This window comes from Stegostoma tigrinum, chromosome 8, assembly GCF_030684315.1.
Source record: "Stegostoma tigrinum isolate sSteTig4 chromosome 8, sSteTig4.hap1, whole genome shotgun sequence".
NCBI lineage: Eukaryota > Metazoa > Chordata > Chondrichthyes > Orectolobiformes > Stegostomatidae > Stegostoma > Stegostoma tigrinum.
The window spans coordinates 70,127,477-70,151,389 of record NC_081361.1 but is presented as its reverse complement, the minus strand read 5'-3'; the positions used below and the strand labels follow the sequence as shown (position 1 = coordinate 70,151,389).

The window sequence follows — 23,913 nt, the reverse complement described above, 5'->3', positions numbered from 1 at the left end:
TCCGCAGGAACTTGTTATTAAAGAGATAACAAGGTGTAGAGCTGGCTGAACACAGCAGGCCAGGCAGCATCAGTGGTGCAAGAAAATTGACGTTTCGGGTCTGGACTCTTCTTCAGAAACGTTTTCAGTTTTCTGAAGAAGGGTCCAGACCTGAAACGTCAGCATTCCTGCTCCTGTGATGATGTTTGGCCTGCTGAGTTCATCAAGTTCTTCACCTTGTTATCTCAGATTTTCCAGCACCGGCAGTTCCTACTATCTGTTATTGAAAAGGCTCTCTCTGCCTCTCCCAGATCAGGGGTAGCAGTTATACCGACTGTGCGCTCCATTATCTCCTCTCAAATCTGTGTTATCCATTGTGTTTCTGTTGTCCCCTTTGAGTGAATTGGCTTCCTGATAGTTTAAAGTAGGTGTAAATGTATTTTGATTAAATGGAATGTCTGGCACTTCTGCGAATGAATATTAATTGGAATTGAATGTCTTGGTATCTGCAAAGGTTCCATAATGTCTGGGTTAAGTTGCTTTCTTAGATCTGGTTAACTGTTCTTTAAGTTGAGGTGTGAACTGGATTTTCAGGCTGCACAATGGTTCCAAGCAGCAATATAAAAACCGAAAGAACTGCAAATGCTGTAAATAAGGAACAAAAACAGAAGTTGCCGGAAAAGCTCAGCAGGTCTGGCAGCACCAGTGAAGAAAAAATTCAGAGTCAATGTTTCGGATCCAGTGACCCTTCCTCAGAACTATTTCTTCAATCAGAACATTAAGTCTGATAGAGATAACAGGAACTGCAGATGCTGGAGAATCCGAGACTACAAAATGTGGAGCTGGATGAACACAGCAGGCCAAGCAACATCAGAGGAGCACAAGATGCTGCTTGGCCTGCTGTGTTCATCCAGCTCCACATCTCATTAAGTCTGATCTTTCTTTTACAGAAAAATAAAAACCAGAAGAACTCCGGATGCTGTAAATCAGGGACAAAAACAAAGTTGCAGGAAAAGCTCAGCAGGTCTGGCAGCATCTGTGGAGGAGAAAACAGAGTTAACAACTCCCCACAGCCCTATGGCACCTTCCCCTGTCACCAGCAAAGATGTAACACCTGCCCGTCTACTCCTCCCTCCCCAGAATCCAAGGGCCCAAACATACCTTCCAGGTGAAGCAACACTTCGCCTGTACTTCCAAGAATGTAGTCTACTGCATTCAATGCTCACAATGTACATTGGGGAAATGAAGCGTAGACTTGGCGACCGCTTCGCAGAACATCTACATTCTGCTTGCAAAAAAGACCCTGAACTACATGTTGTCTGCCACTTCAATGCATCACCCTGCTCCCTGGCCAGCATCTCTGTCTCTGGCTTGCTACAGCGTTCCAGTGGAGCCCAACGCAAGCAGGAGGAACAATACCTCATTTTCCACTTGGAGTCCCGACAGCCCTCCAAACTGAATAGTGAGTTCAATAATTTTAGGGCCTAAACTCTCCCATGTCCCAGCCCCAAACCCCACACACCAGGCCTTGTCACCACATAGACTGCCATTACACCCCTCCTGTTGTTAGTCACTAACAGTCCCCATTAACAACTATTCACCCTCCCATGCTTAAACGTTAGCAACTCCTTTGTCTGTCCAACTGTCTTTCTCTCTCTTTAGGCTCTATCCTATCATTTACTCCCTACCCCACCCACCTCCCTACTTTCTGCATATAAACTGACATTTTCCCAGCCACCATCAGTTCTGAAGAAGGGTCACTGGGCCTGAAATGCTAACTCTGTTTTCTCCTCCACAAATGCTGCAAGGTCTGCTGAGCTTTTCAAGCAACTTGTTTTTCTCTCCTTTAGAGATGCTGCCAGGCCTATTGAGATTTTTGAGCAATTTCAATTTTTGTTCCAAGCAGCTATCCCTGTCTGTGTAATTTTTCCAGAGCATAGCTCAGCTGCCTTTTTAAAAAAGTTATTTGCAACGTCCAGGATTTTGGTCTAGTATTTCAGAATGTGGGGATTTTTGTTCAATTCTACAGGGAACAATTACAATATTTAAAGGGCATTTGGATAAGTACACAAATAGAGTTTGAGGGGCGTGGGCCAAGTGCAAGCAGGTGCAACTATGTGGTTTGGGAAATTGGTCAGCCTGCACTTTTTGAACCAAAGGGTCTGTTTTCATGTTGTATGATTCTGTGAGGTTATGGCAAAAGAAAGTTAATCTCCACAAGTGTTAAAATCAAGAGATATCACTTTGCTACACTGTGTATGTACAAATGCTCTTTCAGAGATACAGATTTGAAGCCCAAAAGGTATTAACCTTATATGCCACAGCAGATGTCATACAGGTTTCATGAAATGAACAAATGAAAAATTACAGCACAGGAGCAGGCCCTTCGGCCTTCCAAACCTGTGCTGACTTATCATGCCCGAATTAATCCAAAAACAAACATGCAATTTTTCAATCTGTATCTTTCTATTCCCTCCCTATTCATGTACCTATTCTAGGTGCCTCTTAAACGTCTTCAATATCCCTAGTTGTACTACCTCTTCTGGTGGTGCATTCCGGGCTGCTGCAACTTGCTGCGTGAAAAAAACTTCCCTTGCACACCTCCCTTAAACATCCCCCCCCTCTGACCTTGAACTTGTGTCGCCTTGTAATTGAAACTTCACCCTTAGGAAAAAGTCTCTGACTATCCACCTTACCTGCACCTCTTGTAATTTTGTACAGCTCGATCAGGTCTCCTCTCAGCCACTGTCTTACCAGTGAAAATAATCCTAACCTTTTAAATCTTTCCCCATAGCCAATGCCGTGAAGACCAGGCAACATCCTGGTGAACTTTCTCTGCGCTCTCTCAAAAGCTTCCACATCCTTCTGGTAGCCAACTTCTTAAATCACTACAATGATTCCCATGCTGTAGGGACACTCACATTTGCTGTTTGGTAGGGAATTCCAAGACAGGGACCCAGCCGTGATGAAGGACCAGCAATATTATTTCCATGACAAGATGGTGGAGAAAGAAAAAATACAAATAGAGAGGAATTACGAATAGAGAGGAGATTTGAGTGAAAAACTCCTGTTAATCAATTCAAACGACTGAATGAATAATACTTAACAAACTTAAATTCATTGATGATATGCAGTGTAACTGAGGAATCAAGATTCTCCATGCCTCAGTTATTGCAATGTACCCATGTGTGATGTACAAGTAGCAGTGGACCAATTCTCAGTGCACAATGCACTGCAATAAATAATCCCCCTCCCCCACCACACCATTAAAAAAAACATTAAAATAGTGTTAAGGAAGGCTGCATGTGCAAAAGTGAGCATATTACCAGTAAAATTGAGTCTTGCTCTATTGTCTATGATAATGTTGAAGCTTTGGGAAAATCAAAGGAGAGAATCAAGAGATCTTGGATATACGCAACCATAACTTCAAAAGACAGCTGTACATCAAGAAAAAAAGTTTTAACACCTCTACTTGTGTAGCCCATTATCACAACTTGTAGAAAAATCTGAAGTGCTTTAATGAATTACTCTGATAAAATGATTTGAGACAAATACAACAGTCATCTAAAGTTTTAGAGTATATTTGTAACTCGGGTTGTGGATGTTGTGGTTGGTTGGCTCACTGAGCTGGTTTGTTGCTCCACAGACATTTCATTACCCCGCTGGGTAACTAACAACAAACCAGCTCAGCCAGCCAACCACCACAACAATAGTCACCTAGCACAGAGCAAGATCCAACAAGAATGAGGTATTTGACCAACCTGACATTTATAACATTGACTGAGGGTCAAATGTTGAACTAACAAGGAGTTCTTTAATACCTACCTGAAACATTACAATTGGGTCTTCAAGTAAATATCTCATCAGTAATAAAATGTTTGATAATCAAAACCGTTCCAATAGCTATCCAAAAGTCACTAGCAGCACCACATGCAACTTTTACGCTTACGCTTTTGTGTTTCTAGTAAAATATTCTGTTTAGATTTCCCATCTGCAAGTATTTCATAAGTGGATTTCCCATTGCCTAAAAGTATCCAGTTACCTGCCCAATATTTAGCAAGACCCTGGGGTTCAACAAAGATCTTTGATACTGTAGACTAGGTTACTGGAATGTTTCACGTATCACGACATGATTCTCTTTGTCCTCATTAGATGGATTGCATACATTGTAAAAGAAGACACAAAAAGATTGAACTTACAGTCTGTTCGGCCAGACTGAGGCTATAAAGCAACTGATGTTTTATTTAACAACAGATAAATGAATGTAGGATTCACTGCAAAAGACTGTATTAATCATAATTTACAAATATTATTACCTTCTACAATATATCAGAATAATAAATATGTTTCCCTTGAGTCAGGTCTCAATATACACTGCATGAGTTTCACGGCTCAATCACTATTTCTGCAGTGAAAAGCTGCAACAGACAGTTTCTCTGCTGGCTCCAGACTTCTTACTTTCAAGGGAAGTTCAGCCAATGAAGTGTCATTACAAATCCTTTGATTATGCACTGAAATAAAGCCCATTCATAAAATCTCCGCTTCATCAGATCAAATTAACTCAAATTTTCCTTAATTAAACCGTGCCATCATCTTGTGTCCTTGCCACAAATTCTCCTCGCTCATCACTGATTCATTAGAAGTCCCAGACTGAAGCAAGTTGCCTGGGATCTTGGCAACTTATTCAACTGTAAACTGAATTTCTGATCCCATATTCTCACTGTCCCAGACTATTCCCTCTTCTGGATCATTACGTACCTCTGCGTTTCTTGCTGAAAATCTCATCTATGTATTTGTAAACAGAGCCACATCAGTGCTCATTTAACAGAAATCCCAATCTCCAAGCTCCGAAAGCTCCAGCTCCACCAAAGTTCTGCTGACTACACCCTACCCACAACAGTACCAACTCAAGCATCGTTACTGCCCTTGCTAACGTAGACTGCCTCCCAGACTACGATTTAAAGCTCCTATCTCAAGTTGAAATCATTTCATAACCCGGTCCCTCAACATCTCTAAATTGCTTTGATACCCCAAAACATTCTTTTAAATTTGACAGCTTGAATATTCCTTCTCTCCTTTCACCTCACTGCTGAGCATTCTGTCACAAACTGAATTTCCTAGAAATCCATCTCTTTGACCAAGGTTTTGGTCACTTCACTTAACATGGTCTTTCTTAGTTTTAGTGGACAGCAATGGAATATACCTCAGTGAAGTTCTTTGGGGGATATTTTTCTGTATTAACGTTGCTATATAAATTCATGTAGTTCATCTTTATCCAGTATCCAGATACTTTAAAATAGCTGCAATCCAATATCCTTTACATTCTTTTATCATACTAACAGAACACCACCAGCTTTTATTTCAACAGAATCCAGTTAGTAAAACATAAATATTTCCACTCCTTATCGATACCCATTCTAGCAAATTATCTTTGTTTCCATCCACACAGATTGGCAATAATCAAATCATGCACGCTGTCCTGATGAATGAATTCTAGGCTAATAGTAATATAAATTACCTCCAGCTTGCAGAAAACAAAAACTGATCTTTATCGTTTGCAAACACTTGAGATGAAAAATAATCGTGAAAGACGAGAATGCTTTATTTTGTCACATTTTACAAAATACCAAATCAATTTGTTTCCACACTGTGGTGCTGTATGGAAGAGCTCTCGTGCCACATTAACCTTGGCTACAATTGCAGAGTCAAATCTTGGGTGTCGGCTGCCAGGCAATCTGTAATGGGAGGCAGAACTGCTGGAACTAATGTAGGAGCATCTAATACTGAACGCATGCTATTTTAGCATGATAACAAAGTGTGGAGCTGGATGAACACAGCAAGCCAAGCAGCATCTCAGGAGCACAAAAGCTGACATTTCGGGCCTAGACCCTTCATTAGAGAGGGCGATGGGGAGAGGGAACTGGAATAAATAGGGAGAGAGGGGGAGGGGGAGGCGGACTGAAGATGGAGAGAAAACAAGATAGGTAGAGAGGAGAGTATAGGTGGGGAGGTAGGGAGGGGATAGGTCAGTCCAGGGAAGACGGACAGGTCAAGGAGGCGGGATGAGGTGGTAGGTAGGAAATGGAGTTGCGGCTTGAGGTGGGAGGAATGGATGGGTGCGAGGAAGAACAGGTTAGGGAAGCAGAGACAGGCTGGGCTGGTTTTGGGATGCAGTGGGGGGGAGGGGACTAGCTGGGCTGGGCATCCCTCACACCCCGCCCCTGCCAAACGCCCTTGACTGCGTCTCCCGCATTTCCCGCAACACATCCCTCACACCCCACCCCCGCCACAACCACCCCCAGAGGATCCCCCTCATTCTCACATACCACCCCAACAACCTCCGGATACAACGTATCATCCTCCGACACTTCCGCCATCTACAATCCGACCCCACCACCCAAGGCATTTTTCCATCCCCATCCTTCTCTGCCTTCCGGAGAGACCACTCTCTCCGTGACTCCCTTGTCCGCTCCACACTCCCCTCCAACCCCACCACACCCGGCACCTTCCCCTGCAACTGCAGGAAGTGCTACACTTGCCCCCACACCTCCTCCCTCACCTCCAACCCAGGCCCCAGAATGACCTTTCATGTCAAACAGATGTTCACCTGCACATCTGCCAATGTGGTATATTGTTTCCATTGTACCTGGTGTGGCTACCTCTACACTGGGGAAACCAAGCGGAGGCTTGGGGACCGCTTTGCAGAACACCTCTGCTCGGCTCGCAATAAACAACTGCACCTCCCAGTCGCGAACCATTTCAACTCCGCCTCCCATTCCTCAGATGACATGCCCATCCTGGGCCTCCTGCAATGCCACAATGATGCCACCCGAAGGTTGCAGGAACAGCAACTCACATTCTGCTTGGGAACCCTGCAGCCCAATGGTATCAACGTGGACTTCACTAGCTTCAAAATCTCCCCTTCCCCTACTGCATCTCAAAACCAGCCCAGTTCTTCCCCTGCCCCCCACTGCATCCCAAAACCAGCCCAGCCTGTCTCTGCCTCCCTTCTCTCACCAATCCCTTCCTCCCACCTCAAGCCGCAACTCCATTTCCTACCTACCACCCCATCCCGCCTCCTTGACCTGTCCATCTTCCCTGGACTGACCTATCCCCTCCCTACCTCCCCACCTATACTCTCCTCTCTACCTATCTTGTTTTCTCTCCATCTTCGGTCCGCCTCCCCCTCTCTCCCTATTTATTCCCGTTCCCTCTCCCCATCCCCCTCTCTGATGAAGGGTCTAGGCCCGAAATGTCAGCTTTTGTGCTCCTGAGATGCTGCTTGGCCTGCTGTGTTCATCCAGCTCCACACTTTGTTACCTTGGATTCTCCAGCATCTGCAGTTCCCATTATCACTATTTTAGCATGAGCTTAGTGGTCAATGCATGGTACACCCAGTCTAAATATTATAGTGGCCCAAAGTATGACCTCTTACATCTCACATTAACAATCAAAATTGCCCAATGACGAAGTATCAGATGAGGTGTTACACATTATTCAGACATTAAACCTGTAACAAACAGCTGAAACTAAAAGGTTTGGTTTGCACACTTGCTGGTGTTAAGTGAGGGCATATGACAAATCTGAAAACTGATCAATGTGAATTGTAATCAAATCTAGGAAACTGCAATTGGAACAACTTAATCTATGAGCATCAGCGCAACTCCTCCTCTTGTGGGGTGTATGATGAACAAAATAAAAATTAAGCTATTGGGGATAATTACAAATTAGGAAGTGCTGAATCAAATCTAAAAGAGAACCTTAATTGGGGTAATGAACTTACCTCAACCATGGTGTGCGGAATTCAACAATAAATGCATGCCTTTCAGTTCATTAGTGTTTTATACCTCAAAACCCTCATTAGCACTATGGCAGTGTGCCACTGTAATCAGGCACTTTGAGAAAAGAAAATCTCCTTTCTACAATCTTTTGCAGAACTAACTGTGGTTACAGCACTGGAAATATTTTATTTGTTACATGTATGATCTATGTAGTAAAATCATACTGTTCTCTCTTTAGTTCCTTATTACAAAAAAATCTTCGTTTAAATAGGTAAGTTAATGAGAATAATGAATAAGAATTACACAGTCACATACACACGTACACACATAGTTAGCTACGTACTGCCCAGTTTCATAAAAAAAAGGGCAGCAGTAACAAGATTACATGCATTCACTTTGATTAAAGATGCAAGGGCCTAGAATCCCAACTTTATTGCTGTCTTCAGGGTATGGTTTAATGGTAACATTAGTAACAAGCCGCCACAGCAAGCAAATTTTAAAGGACATCGTGAAAGTGTTTATATAATAAATTGTGTATTGGAAAAGGCTGGCTGCGAAACAGATGAGCATTTTCTTATTAATTGCTTCCTTCTGTACTGCAATGTTTGAACGGATTATAACACTTTTCCCTGAAGGCACGAGGGCAGAATGACAGAAAGAAAAGAAACAACATGAAGAAATGGAAGGTTATACTTACCAGTGTTCTGAGCCAGCATTCCTCACAATGAACATGCCAACACTGGATTGATGTGAGAGGCATCGAGTAAGAGTCCTGTACAAAATAAAAAATTATAAAAATAAATTGTGAAGAATAGTTTTATCAAACATGCTTTAAATATCATTTGTACTCAGTGACAAATTTTCACACAAAAGCTTAGAGCCCTCTAACTCGTGTTTTACAGACAAGATCATCGAGGATTTTCTTTGAAGTAAGCGTTAGTTAGTTAAAGTGATGCAAAAATTGTGTAGTTAAGTAGCAACAACCATTCAAAAAAATGTTAAAATCAGTGCAATGCAATAATACTTGGTTTCCTCATTTCTGCTCACCCTCCAGGATTGTAGAAGTATAGATGTTTAGAAGATAGAGGAAGGATATTTGGCCCACTGAGTCTAGCGAGGTCTTTATTAGAGTAAACCAAAACTAATCTCAGTGACTTGCTTTGTCTCCATAATTTACGTCAATGACAACTTGTACTTGTATAGTCCATTTAATTTATTAAATTGTTACAAGGTGCCTCACAGGTTTTATCAAATAAAACTTGACACTGAGCTATATAATATGATGTTATGGCATGTCATCAAAGGGGTCTGTTTTAAACAGTATCTTATTTCGGGTCAGAAACAAAGCTGTTTAGTGAACAAATTCCACAGCTTAGGACCTTAGATGTACAGTTGCCACTGGTACAGCAACTAAAATTGGGGATGATCAAGAGCTCAGAATTGGGGAAGCACCTATCTCAGAAGGTTATAGGGGTAGATGAGATTACAGAGATAGGGAGCAGTAAGGCTACAGAGGGATTTGCAAACAAGATCTAGAATTTGAAGTCAAGGTATTCCTTGGTCAGAGGTTACAAAGGTAGATTAAGTGCAAGGAGAGTGGAACGTAATACTATTTAGGTCACAGATGGCAGAATATTGAATTATCTGAAGCTTACTAAAGGTAGAATGTGGGAGAATGGTTAGTATTGCACTGGAATAGTCAAGCCTAGAGATAGCAAAGGCACACATGAGAATATCAGCTGTTGATGAGTTCAGCTGGCTCAAATTTGACATGTAGCAGAGATGGAAAGAGTCAGTATTAAAGACGACATGAAGTTCACTTCATGCTCTAATGTGATAAACAAGCTGATTCAGTCTCAGATAGTTGCTAGAGTGAAGGATGTGGTCAGTAGCTAGTGATCAGAGTTGCAATGGGACCTAAAACCACTGGTTACAAGTATTTCTGCTACTTGGAAGAATTTATTGCTCAATATGGAGTAACACAGTCATACAGCATGGAGACAGACCAATCCATGGAGACCATAATCCCAAATTGAACCAGTCCTACATGCTTGCACTTGGTTCATTTCCCTCCAAACATTCCTCATGCATATACTTATCTAGATGTCTTTTAAACATTGTAATTGTACCCACCTGCACCACTTCCTCTGGAAATTCATTCCATATACAAACCAATCTCTGTGTAAAAAATTGCACCTTTTTAAAATCTTTCCCATCTCATCTTAAAAATAAGCCCCCTAGTCTTGAAATCCCCCCACCCTAGGGAAAAGATATTTGCCTTTCACTATATCTCTACCCTTCATGATTTTATAAACCTTTATAAGATTACCCCTCAACCTCCTACACTCCTGTGAAAAAGTCCCAGCCCATCTGGGCTCTCCCTATAACTCAAACCCTCCAATCTTGGCAACATTGTAGTAAATGTCTTCTGAACCCTCTGCAGCTTAATAATACCCTTATTACATTATTTACATCTGCTTCAAATATTTAACCATTCACTTAAAAGATGCAATGATTTCTGTCCCAAAAACTTCCTGTAACTAAGCAGTATATGACTCCATATTTTAAAAAAAAACTTCATTTACCGAGTCTTATAAACAGTTTTAAATATAATCCTCTGCAATTACTCCAAAACCAAACTAAACTGACTTGTCCTATTCACTTTCAAACCCTTCATAACTTACCCGTCAAATTCTATTAAATCTCAACTCATTCTTCACTTTTTAGAAGAAAATGTACCAGCTTCAGACATTTCACTTCGAAACTCTAGCTTCCTAGTCCTGACGTCATGGTACTCTATGATTATAATGCCCTTTCCACAAGGGGGCCAACCAATATTACTCATCAACTTATCATGACTTCTTCACTCTTCATACTCCTTTCTAAAAAAACTAAAATTGTCCTGATTCTTGTAAATGATTTATTTATCCCCACTCTTACGTTCAAGAAATTATACATTTGAAATCCTAAGTGTCTCTACTTAATTATATCCTTCCTTTCCTTACTAAGTCTATACTCCAAAAACTTATTTTTTATTCCAAAATGTATTACTCTATTTTACGTACATTAAAACTAAAGTTATGGTTTACCATTCCGAATGATTCTTGTGATCCAATATGCTTGAGAGACTTTAACAATCTGCAGCAAGCACATTGAAGCACAAGAGAGATCCAGTGTCAAGAAAGGCTGCCCAACAGCAGTATCTCATCCAAAGGCAACACGTCCATCATCGATGCATCAATAACTTAAAACTAGACAAAGGACCTCGGGGTGCAGGTGTATAATTTCTTCAGAGTGGGGTCGCAGGTAGACAGGGTGGTGAAGAAGGCATTTGGCACACTTGCCTTGATTGGTCAGTGCACAGTGTACAGGACACTGGTTAAGGCCACTTTTAGAATACTGCATTCAATTCTGGTCTCCCTGCTGTAGGAACACTATGTTGTTAAACTTGAAAGGAGTCAGAAAAGATTTACGAGGATGTTGCCAGGATTGGACGATTTGAGTTGTACGGATAGGCTGAATTGGCTGCGGCTTTTTCCCCTGGAGTGTCGAAGGCAGAGTGGTGATCTTGCAGAGGTTTATAAAACCAGGAGGGACACAGACAGGTGAACAGCCAAAGCCTTTTTCCCAGGGTAGGGGAGTTCAAGGCTAGAGAGCATAGGTTTAAGGTGACAGGGGAAAGTTTTGAAAAGGACCTCAGCAGTAACTTTGTCACAGTGAAAATGGTACATGTTTGGAACCAGCTGCCAGAGCAGATGGTGGAAGCAGGTGCAATTATAACATTTGAAAGAAATCTGGATGTGTACATGAATAGGGACAGTTTAGAGAGATAGGGGCCAAATGCTAACAAATGGGACTGGATCAATTTAGTATATTGGGTCAGCATACATGAGTTGGAGCAAAGGGTCTGTTTCTATGCTATATAATTCTATGACTGTGGCTCTACGATTATGACTAACTCCTCAGATACAGAAGCAGTCTGTGTCTTTGTAAAGTGTGACCGGGATAACATTCAGCTTTGGACTAATAACTAGCAATTAATATGGTCGCCACACAGATATCAGGCAATGACCTGCTCCAATGAGAGAGAATCTGTCTTTTGTCCCCTGAAAATTTCTAGGATTACCACTGCTGAATGCACCACTAAGTCAAAGTCAACATCCTGTCAACACAGAGGTTATCAGAAACTGAATACTTTGGCTACAGGAGCAGGTAAGAGGCTGGGAATTTGCTAGCAAGTAGCTCACATTCTGGATCCCCAAATCCTGCACATCAAGGCAAAAATTAGAGATGTGATGGATTACTCTTCATTTGTCTGCATGGGCACAGATCCAACACTCAAGAAGTTCAACACTATCCAGGTTAAAGCAGCCCACAGGCTCAGCACACCATTTGCCAACTTAAACATTTGCTCTCTCCATCACCAATGCACAATAGTAGCAACCCTCCAAAGCATCTTTGAGAGTACCCTCAAAAACCTGCAATTTCACCAGGCAGAAGCACAAGGAAAGCAAATTCATGTGAACACCACCACTTGCAGTTTCCCCTCTAAACCCCATGCCACACCAACGTGGATATATATCAATATACCTTCACTATCACTAGGACAAATTCTGGAACCCTCTTCGCACTAGAAGTGACCCTGCATAAGATGAACTGCAGCAGTTCAAAAAAGGAGCTCAAATCACCACCTTCTAAAAGGCAATTAGGGATGGACAACAATGTTGACCTACAAAGAATGTCCAAGTGATGGTGCGTGAGTGTCAACTGAGGAGAGGACTTGTTTCAAGGTTCCCACACTATAATATGACTTACATTCAATCTCAAGGTTTATATGCTAACGGGCACTTTGAAATGAGCCTGAAACTTACTGAACTGTTGACAACAATTCAACATTTCAAAAGAAAAACCTTCACGAAAAATAAAGAGAAATTACAATCTTTACAGTTTTTGCAAGTAACATTGTATTTCTTTGAAACATTATACACAATGGCTTTAATTTATATACCAACGAGGCAGATCTTTTAAAGTATTGTAACTACATATTTTAAATAATTTCAAGTTTAAGTTTATTGTGCTGTAGAAAAGCTAAAATTCCTTAAAATGGATTAGATTACCACTAGGAGGAGCTAAAATACCAATGGGAAATGGTTTTGTACAAGCTGCCTTTCGACATACAGATTATCTCTTAGAATAACAAGGTGTCCATCTAAAGGGCAGTCATATTTTACCAAATAATTTTAACAAGGCTGACCAGCCATATTTTCATCATGAGTAACTTTGTGCCAAATCAAGCCTAACAGTTGTCCCTCTCGTGAAGCCTTCAAAAGGTCAGGAGAAATGTTGCAATAGTTAATAGGAAATCCTTCTATCATGAAAAGTATTTTTCATGGAAACTATATTGTGTGTTTTGTATCAATATTAAATGTTTGCAGAACACAGTAAGTTGGCATATCTTCTAAGAGGGTCCTTGTCCCCATCTAATAAGCAGCCATGCTCAAGCTACCAAATAAAAATGATAAAAATTTATCACTTCCATTGACTGTAATCTATACTTAAATATTAACCCAAAGGCACTACACATAGTACCAGAAGAAAATAGAAATTTACATCAAGGTAATCACTCAACAAACTATACAAATATAATTTTCAAGGCTTCCTAAATATATTTCTGCTAGGCTGCATAACACACCATGCTTTCATTAAGTAGGCAGAAGATGGTATAATTGATAATGCTTTGAGTAAAATTAGAAACAGACATTTAACATTCAAACCATATTCTCAATCATGAATGGATTTAAGTGGAACTACTGCATGGTTTGGTATACTGGAGACTTTCCAGATTCCCACTTATACTGGGGTCTATGATACAGCATTTTGCACTTGTTAGTTTTAAAGATGCAATTGACAATTTGCAACTTCACAGCAGCTGTAAAGTCACTTAGAATGTCATTTTGTTAACATCCTGCTGTTTCCACACTCTCTCCAAGTAGGCATTCAATCAGAAAGATAAGTCAAACCAGTATGAACATACCTGATTGGAGCAGAACTAAGCCAATTGGTTCCTCGCGCCTACTCCATCACTCGAAAAGATTATAGCTGATCTGATTACTCCACATTCCTGCTGACCCCAATAACCTTTCGGCCCTTTCCGAATCAAGAATCTACCTTCTTCTGCCTTAAAAATATTGAAACACAATGTTTCCACCTACTTGTGAGGAACATATTTCCAAAAACTCATGATTCTCAGGGAACAAAAATGTCTCTTAATCTCAGTCTTAAATGGCTTAACCACTTATTTTGAAACAGTCACCAACAGTCATTGCCAAACAAGTTAGTACACATATTAACAATCTGATCTGACAAGTGGAAGACTTTTCCAACTACCTGAGAGTGTGAAGAAGTCAGTCAACTGAAACTCACTTCTTATTCCATCATAACAGCTGCCTCTCATTGAACTTTCATTTTGTTTCTATACTTCGGTGGTAATGGCCTTACAAACATTTTTTACACTGCGTTGAGTCTCACCAAGTTTTCCCTTCATTAAGAACACAATTTTCAGCAATTTAAAATTCATATTACCTTGTTCTCACCTCCCAGCTTTGTCTTAAACCGAATTCCAAATCCAACACAATTATGTTTTCAAGCTTCTCTATTTTTTTTGCCAGAACACATAAAGAATCATTCTTGTGGCCCTTTGCTCTTTCTCCTAGTGTAAATGTCAATGTGCTGTGGTGACTGGAACAGTGTGCAATATCATAATTGGGGGCTAAACAATATAGTGTAAATCCCCGATGCAATTTCAATTGGGGCATATATACAAGGTGAGAGGCAAATCAAGGCAGGTGTTCTCCACTTAATGGTAAGGCCCTGGGGTGTGTTGCTGAACAAACAGACCTTCGGGTGCAGGTTCATGTTCTTGACAGTGGAGGAGGCATTTGGTGTGCTCACCTTTATTGGTCAGTGTATCAAGTAAATGAGTTAGGAGGTCATGTTGCAGCTGTACAGGACATTGGTTCGGCCACTTTTGCAGATTGTGGGGAATTCTGGTCTCCCTTCTATGGGAAGAATGTTGTGAAACAAGAAAGGGTTCAGAAAATATTTACAAGGATGTTGCCAGTGTTGGAGGTTTGAGCTTTGGGGAGAGGCTGAATAGGCTGGGGTTATTTTCCCTGGAGCATCAAAGGCTGAGGGGTGACCTTATAGAGATTTATAAAATCATGAGGGGCATGGATAGGGTAAATAGGGAAGGTCTTTTCCCTGGAGTGGCGGAATCCAAAACTAGAGGGCATAGGTTTAAGGTGACAGGGGGAAGATATACAAGAGGCCTAAGGGGCAAATTTTTCATGCATAGGGTGGTGTGCATGTATGGAATGAGCTGCCAGTGGTGGAGGCTGGTACAAATACAACTTTTAAAAGGCATTCGGCTGAGTACATGGATAGGAAGGGTTTACAGGGATATTGGTTAAATGCTGGCAAATGGGACTACAATACATAAGGTATCTGGTCAGCATGGCTGAGTTGGAACAAAGGATCTGTTTCCTTGCTGTATATCTCTGACTCTACAAAAGGGGGAAAGTTCAAAGGAGATGTGAGGGGTTTCTTTTTTACACAAGAGTGTGGCAGAAGTCTGGAATGCGCTGCCAGGGTTGGTGGTGGAAGCAGATACGGTGGGGTGCTCCAGGGACTTTTAGGTAAGCACATGAATATGCAAAGAATGGAGGGATATGGAACAATGATCAGAGATAACGGGAACTGCAGATGCTGGAGAATCCGTGATAACAAAGTGTGAAGCTGGATGAACACAGCAGGCCAAGCAGCATCTTAAGAACACAAAAGCTGACGTTTCGGGCCTAGACTCATCATCAGAGATATGGAACAATGGCAGGCAGAAGGGATTACTTTAATTTAGCATCACGTTTGGCACAGCGTCGTGGGCCATTCTTCTGCTGTGCTGTTCTACATTCTATGTAACTGTGCAAAAGACTGCTGAGGATTTAGGATGCAACAACACATAGTGTCTTTGCGCAGCACCACCCCCCAACCTCAACACCAACTCTGTATGCTTTTTGCTAAAAATTCTATTTCCCCCTTGGCCAACATGTTGGACTGAATCAGACTATTTGCTAATCAGTATCCAGTTCAACTCTAGGCTGAACTTACAGGTGTATATCTTCCTAATCATAAAGACTACATATGCCTTGTTCTGTAACTTAGTTCATTTCCTGCCAAAACCTTCTCTTTAGGTTTGATCACGCCAGTGCTCTGTCTAGCCTTTCATCCTCTATCCTCCATAAACCTCAACTCTTCATGTTATGCTAAAAGTGGTATGTGACCCTCACTTATTTACAGATTCCAGTCTTAAGAACATCTCAAAGTTAAAATGTTATGTTTAAGTTCCTACATCACCAACACGTTTATTTCTTTGCAACTTCCTTCAATCTGTGGATGTCTTCTCAAAGACGTACAGAATTATTATGGTGCAGTTGGCGGGAATTTGGCCCATCATGCCTGCATCTGCTCTTCGGTCCTGTCCAGCTCTATTATCCATGACATTCTCCTGCTGTTTTCTCCATATCTCCTTCCACCATTATTATTCAAAAAAATCATCCAACCCCCTCCTAAATATCTCAAATGAACTTGCCTCAACACTTCCAGGTAGTGCATTAAATACCCTAACAATTCGCTGAGTGAAAGTTTTTTTTTCTCATTTCATTCTTGTTTCATTTGCACGTCACTTTAAATCTATTCCCAGTCTCCATTCCTCTGAATTCAAAATCTATGCATCACTCCTCCCCAGTTCCTTCATTTCACTGCTGGTAGTGTACTTTAGGTGTCCAGATTCTATGCTCTAGAATTTCTTTTATGAAATTTTTCACATTTCTCTGTTCCTTTAAAACCTTCCTTACAAAGTACCTTGTCAACAAGCTTTTGGTTACCCTTCCTAACTTGTCCTTACATCCTGCATCCCTTTTTGGTCTATCTTCTGTAAAATATTTGGCACATTTTTATTCTTTTCTTTCTTATCTGTTAATAGCAGACTACTTAGTTTGTAAATTTGTTTTATTTTCCGATATTGTTATCTTGTAGGCTCAACATTATTGTTTGGAAGTGTTCTACTTCTGTTATAGTAATATCCTTCAGTGATATAACCCAGTTACATTTTTCCTCAATCATTCCTCATCCCTTTCAAATTTGTTCAGAGACAGTTTTGATCGTTCCCAGTGCTGGCTGCCAAATAAACCAAAATTTAATCATGATGTGATTACTGGTTCCCTAAGGCTTCAGTACTACTATATTGTGCATGTGGATAAACCTGACCTCGACAAAGACTGTTCTCCTATTGGGTTTCATAACATATTGGGAAAACTTTCTCTACTTCTGGATTACCACAATGGACCAAGTTCATCAACTGATTCTGCCACATTTCCATTGAAGCATTCACAATTAATTGTGAACTAATTGAAGACAAGCTTTATTACAACTGATATCTCTGTCCAAGCATAGATCATAAAATGAAATACAGGTAATTTTTCGGCCTGTCTGACTGACACTGCTTTGGAAATCTATGGCTTCCCCAATCTGTCTCTTGAGTGCCACGTTTATGCCTTTGTTTCTCTAATAAAAGCATGTTCCTTTTATTCACAATGTTTCTAATGAAGAATTACCTCCTGAGATTACTCCTGACTTCATTTTACTATTTCATGCCCATGTTTTCTTCTCCATTAACTGAAATTGAAATATTAATGTTCCTGATTCATTTTCCTATTCTACTTAGTATTTTGCAATGCTTCTTTGGTACCTTCTCAATCAACTATATTCAAAGCTGAAGTGTTCAAAAGACTTGATCGTCACCTTACATCTCAGTCCTTTCATCCCTTGCATCAATACTGGGCTATAACACTCACAGCCCATTGCAATTTCTGAATGAACGACTGGTACTCCAATAATTTGACAACAAAATTCAGTGTTCTGTTAGCCTTGTTGATTACCATACTGTATTGATAGGACAAGCTAATCTTAACTTTCAAATGTTACAGACTGCTGGTCAGTTCAGATCCTTAAACGCATCTTCCATTTGTTCTTCTCCTGTGATATTTTATTGAATTTCATCTAACATTGTTCTAGGTACTTAAAAAGTTTGCATATATCCATCTGCTTCCTCAGCCAAGTCTATTAATGATACTTTCCTCTCCATCTTACATATGAAAAACTCTCTCTAAACACAGGTTGCTGAGATACAAGTAAGCACTTGCACATCAAACTCCCAGTGTAATAAGCTTGACATCACGCCCACCCCACCTCCCCGTAACTAAAACTCATGGGTTTTTTAGGATTAACTCTAGTTTCTTTTCTGAGGTCAATAAAATACAGAACTGCGGATGCTAGGAAAATGAAAAAAACACAGAAGTTGCTGGAGAAACTCAGCAGGTCTGGCAGTATCTGTGGAGAGAAATCACAATTAACAAGTCCAGTGACACTTTTTCAGAACTTGACCTCTTCTTCTTCTTTTCACTCCACAGATGCTGCTAGATCTGTTGAGTTTTTTCGAGCAATTTCTTGTTTTCCAATGTCAACTTGGGTTGCCTCATCCTCAGCAATTTAAAGAAGATTGGTCAAGCAACATATTCCCTTTCTGAAACTGTACTAGCTTGCATTCAATTTCAACATTTTGTACTTTAAACACTGATAATTGGGAGTTACTGTCGTAAGATTAATCGCTTGTTAATTTTTAGTTTGTTTTCTCAAATTTTGTTGTGGAGATAGGTGTCAGGGCTAATCTGGTGAGATCTCCTGTCCTCATTGACCATTTCATGACGATCACTAGTATTTTAGGTTTATTTTAAATCGCTAAATAGCTTAATTCACTTTTAGACTGTTGACAATCTCCACTTTGATAATGCCAAAGTTAAGTTTATGCGTTGGACATCCAATAATGGATGGCATACATGTCATTTCCAAAACCCATTCCAATAAACAGATCATTTAATTTTGATTCAATTTCAGTTTAAATTCTGCCTGCATCCTTAAGGAATCAATTCTTCACTGACAACATTCCTATTATCATTTATGTAAATTTGACTATACCCAGCCCATGTTGGCAGTCTTTTTTATACTTTCGTACTTGTTATAGTGAATTTTCGCCATTGTAACAGATGTGAATTAGCTTTATCAATATCTTTCATTGTCTTAAAGATATCTCTAAGACAATCTCCAATTCTACCTTTTTAAAAGGAAAGAGCCCAGCTTAAGTAGTCCTTCATCTTTTACATAGGAAGTATTAAAATTTAGCATCAACGCGAAGTAATTTCACATTGTAGCAATGATAAAGTTGAAATATGGCTATGGCAGAATCAAGTCCTGAACTAACACTATAGCAGAACAGCGGGATACGCTCTCTAACCCACTCACATGCTGTCTCACACTTATATCCAAAAATGTCAAGGAGTACAACATTAAGTATCACACCAATGGCATTACTATTGCTGAAGCCCCCATTATCAACTTCCTAGAGAGATTACCTTTTACTAAAAACTTAACTAGATCAGCCATGTAAATACTATAGGTTCAAGAGCACGTCAGAGGCTGGGGATTCTGTAGCTACAAACGCAGCTCACAACTCCACATTTGCAATCTACTAGACACAAATCTACAGTGTGAAAGAATGTATTCCACTTGCTTGGGCGAGTGCAGATGCAACAAAACTCAAGGCTGAATGAATGCCAAGGTAGTAACTGCTTGAATGTTCTTGTGAGAATAATGCTGACAGTATTCATCATTACTGAATAGTAAATTTGTCAGCAACTTCCAGCATCTTCAAGATGCAGTTAAACGTGGAAAATGGAAATCAAGAAGCTGCTGTCTGACAGCATTTCCACAAGTTCCAATACCTCACCAAAAGAATCAGCACTCACATATAAGGAGCTGCAAGCAGAGTTTCTACCTATTAGTTACCAAGATAAAGGCAAATTTTCACTCAAGTGTAAATGAACTTGAATGGAGTGACAAGGCTTAATTATTGACCAACAGGTTCGCTGGTAATAAAAATTAATATAAGCAAAATGTTTCATTTTTTCAGATGTTAATTTTTGCTGAAAATCTTTTAAAACAGAACTCCCATTTTCTTTCAATCTTCTCTACCTTTACTTCACTTTCTGTACATGATTTTGCTTTGAATTAAATATTCAAACTTACACGCCTGTGAAAATGGGTTTATGAATCAAAATTTCTCCTTACTCCGTATGAATTTATTACAATGAAGACAATATTTTCATCCTGCTTGATTTGAACAATCAATTAGCCAGCAACCAGACTGTTTTACGGCCGAAATCACCAACAGGGGGCTAATACTGTGAGTGGCTAGCATCAATTAAAGATAGCCTGCACTGCTTAAGGCTAGCTAGAACCCCTGAAAAAGATGAACTATGGCTTAAAGAAGTGCTGGCAGCATAAGTTGAAAAGCTATCCCTGTCAACACTTGGAAAAGGAAAAAGAATGTCAAAATAGGGGACAGAATGGACTCCAAGACTTTTAGTACACTGCATGGAAGATCTCAGCAGAGGAGGTGGACAGAAGGAGGGATGCTGATTACTTCCCGAGGGTCATGAAGTCTTCCAGACATATGGTCGAAAACTAGTGAGACCAAATAGCCATGGTGGTTGTTGCTAGGAATCAAACCCTAAAGGCTCAGAATGATGTCACGTATCACAGTAGTCAGAAAGCATGAGTGCAGATGTCAGTGCTCAAAGTAACTTGGAGGGTCTCAAAGTAGCTTGCAATCTATTTTGGCTTAGGGTGGCTGAAGTGCTCTGAGGAAGTGTAAGTGCTTCCATAGAACATGCATCAGGATGACACCATACATCCTTCTATCCCAGCTACTCCATCAGTTTCCATACTATCATACATCAGCAAGTCAGTCCAAATTGCCTCTTCCTTGCCTCGATCTGTGGGTCCTCCCTCCCTCAACATTTCTGTTTCCATTTCTGGGGATAGACTGGCCACTAATATCCATTACAAACCCAATGATTCCCACAGCTACCTGGACTATACATCCTCACATCCTGATTCCTATAAAAACTCCATCCCATTCTCTCAGTTTCCCCATCTCCATCGTACATGTTCAGATGAGGCCAACTTCGACAAAGGAGCCTCCAAAATGTCCACCTTCTTCCTCAACCGAGGATTCCCCAGCTCTGTGGTCGACAAGGCCCTCAACCGGGTCCAACCCATCTCCCGCACTTCCACCCTCACCCCTTCTCTTCCTTCCCGCAACAGCGTTAGGGTTCCCCTCGTCTTTACCTACCATCCCACCAGCATCCACATCCAGAAGATTGTCAGATGCCATTTCCCCCACCTCCAGCAAGATGTCACCACCAGACGCATAATCCCCTCCCCACCCTTGTCCTCATTCCGCAGAGACAGTTCCCTCCAGGACGCCCTGGTCCACACTTCCTTCACCCCCAACACCTCCACAGCACCTTCCCCAGAAAAGATGCAAAACCTGCCCATTTACCTCCTCCCGTCGCAGTATCCAAGGGCCCAAACATACCTTACAGGTGAAGCAACACTTCACCTGCACTTCCCAGAATCTAGTCTACTGCAATCGCTACTCACAATGTGGTCTCCTCTACATTGGGGAAATGAAGCGTAGGCCACACGACTGTTTTGCAGAATATTTACATTCTGCTCACAAAAAAGATGCTGAACTACCTGTTGCCTGCCACTTTAACACCCCACCCTGTTCCCTGGCCAACATCTCTGTCTCTGGCGTGCTGCAGTGTTCTAGCGAAGCTCAAGGCAGGCTGGAAGAACAACACCTTGTTTTCTGCTTGGGGACCCTTACGCTCAATATCGAGTTCAGTGATAATGGGAACTGCAGATGCTGGAGAATCCGAGATAATAAAATGTGAGGCTGGATGAACACAGCAGGCCCAGCAGCATCTCAGGAGCACAAAAGCTGACGTTTCGGGCCCAGACCCTTCATCAGAGAGCCCTCTGATGAAGGGTCTAGGCCCGAAAGGTCAGCTTTTGTGCTCCTGAGATGCTGCTGGGTTGCTGTGTTCATCCAGTCTCACATTCTATTATAAATATCGAGTTCAATAATTTTAGGACCGAAACTCTCCAATGTCCCATGCCCCAACCCACAGATCAGGCCTTGTTACCACATAGTCTGCTATTACACACTACCTGTTATTAGTCACTATGGCTCCCCATTAACAACAATTCACCCTCCCAGCTTGATCATCATCAACTCGTTGTCTGTCCAACTGCTCTTCTCTCTCTTTGGGCTCCATCCTATCGTTTACTCCCTACCCCAACCCCTCCCCTTTTTTCTGCATATAAACAAACATTTTCCCAGCTACTATCAGTTCTGAGGAAGGGTCACCAGGCCTAAAACGTTAACTCTGTTTTTTCCTTCTCTGATGCTGTCAGATCTGCTGAGCTTTTCCAGCAACTTTGTTTTTGTTCCAGATTGCTGCTGTTCATTCCAATTTAGAGTAAGCAAAAGGCAGACTCTTTTGAGCAAGTGCTACTTAAAGTCACCTTTCAAGGTCATCTTAAGTCTTCGCTTCTGGAAGTGAACAGTCTTTCTACCAACCATGACCCATCTGTTGGTAGGGATGTTCAGCAGCAGCAAGATAGGAAAAGATACATAATGGCACTTTATAAAGGAATGGACAAGAGTAATTAGTTTGTACTATTTTGGCATGGCCTGAATTGTAAATTTGGTTTATAGTGTTTATTTTGACATTGAACTAGACACTGTGATGGCAGTGACGGAACAACCAAATTGTGGGACTATACCTCCTCCTTGCCTCTTGCTGTCCGGAGCTGATGATCATATTTCTGGCAGCCAAGGTTGCACGCTCATGATGGACAGGCATAAAACACCACATATTTTGACACCTGCTCCACATCAAGTCTCCAAAGCATGCAGGCACCGGATACATTTTTCATGACAGCAGTGATCTATGTTATCATCTGAGTCAGCATGGCTTTCATTGACTACATAATGTGCATGTGTATGTAGGTTATATGCAGCAATCACGAGCAAAAACTTGCTTTCAGGTCACCATTCTTTTATTTGTCATGGTGAGTGGGAAAGCAAACTGCTGTAGAATTAAGATATTATTATTGTTGTGTACGGACTGCATGCCTATGTTCAGCCACCAGCTGTCAATGGCACCATTAACAATACGCAAGCCTGCAATTCCAACACTTGTGGAATGCTAACAATAATCCAAAGAAAATCAACCAGAAACTAACCCTGTAGCTAGGTAATGAGGTCTTTAAGTAACACTAACATAGAATGTTTCCTTTTGCTCAATATGTGTAAGAGGTTAATAAAGGAAGTCAGTCAATGAAGTTGGAATATTGACCTTCAAAATTAAAATATTTCATATGCCTATTGATGTTCATTCCTCACACTTCATCAACATAATGTATGGCACAATTTATCCATTAAGATCATACATCTGCTGCAAATGCCATTTTGGAGTTCTATGGGCGCTGATGAGCTAATCTAATTCACCGACTCCCTGTAAGTTTTCTTTAAGCTGATTTGTTTCCTTCTCGTCAAGGTCTTCATTCCCCTGAAGGGGATGCAACACCATTTTGAGCTTCTAATTATTGCATTTTTCAATGTATAATCCCTCACAAGGCTAGATGATTGCGACTACAATGTATGGTGAGTGTGCCATTTGTTCACCACTGACGGCAAATTCCATGCCAAAATATTCTGGAAGTGTTAAATTGCACACAAAATTCAATGTTCACAATAATATTAGTGGAATCACAATTTCCTCAACACACTGGACAATAATTAGTAGTACAGGAGAGGCATAAAGCAGAAATACTTGGAACATCTATATAAAAAGCAACATATTGGCAGAAAAGACAAATCAGACGAAGTATACATGTCAAGTACAGTGTTCCTCACTGTTCATGAGCAGAAACTGCAGATTTCAAATGATGATATGACCTTGATGCAGTAATGGGTTACTGATGCCATGACAAGCAGATATCAGGGCTCGTATGCAATTTATTTTTTTAAACTAGCAATTGCTAAAGCTTACCAGCAAAATTGAAAATACGACTCACATTTTGCTGGGCATCTAAATTTCAGTAGAGCGCTGCGAAGAAGGCAAATTAC

General features: G+C 40.9%; 1 protein-coding gene across 4 annotated transcripts in view; it reads right to left on the bottom strand.

The window, feature by feature from the left end:
• Nucleotides 1-23,913, bottom strand: part of rnf220a (ring finger protein 220a) — a 479,432-nt gene that overhangs the window by 8,684 nt on the left and 446,835 nt on the right. For all 4 annotated transcript variants that reach the window (XM_048539068.2, XM_048539069.2, XM_048539066.2 and 1 more), the window contains exon 14: nt 8,458-8,532. In XM_048539068.2, coding sequence (XP_048395025.1) covers nt 8,458-8,532 — 75 coding nt within the window. The remainder of the gene's footprint in view (nt 1-8,457; nt 8,533-23,913) is intronic.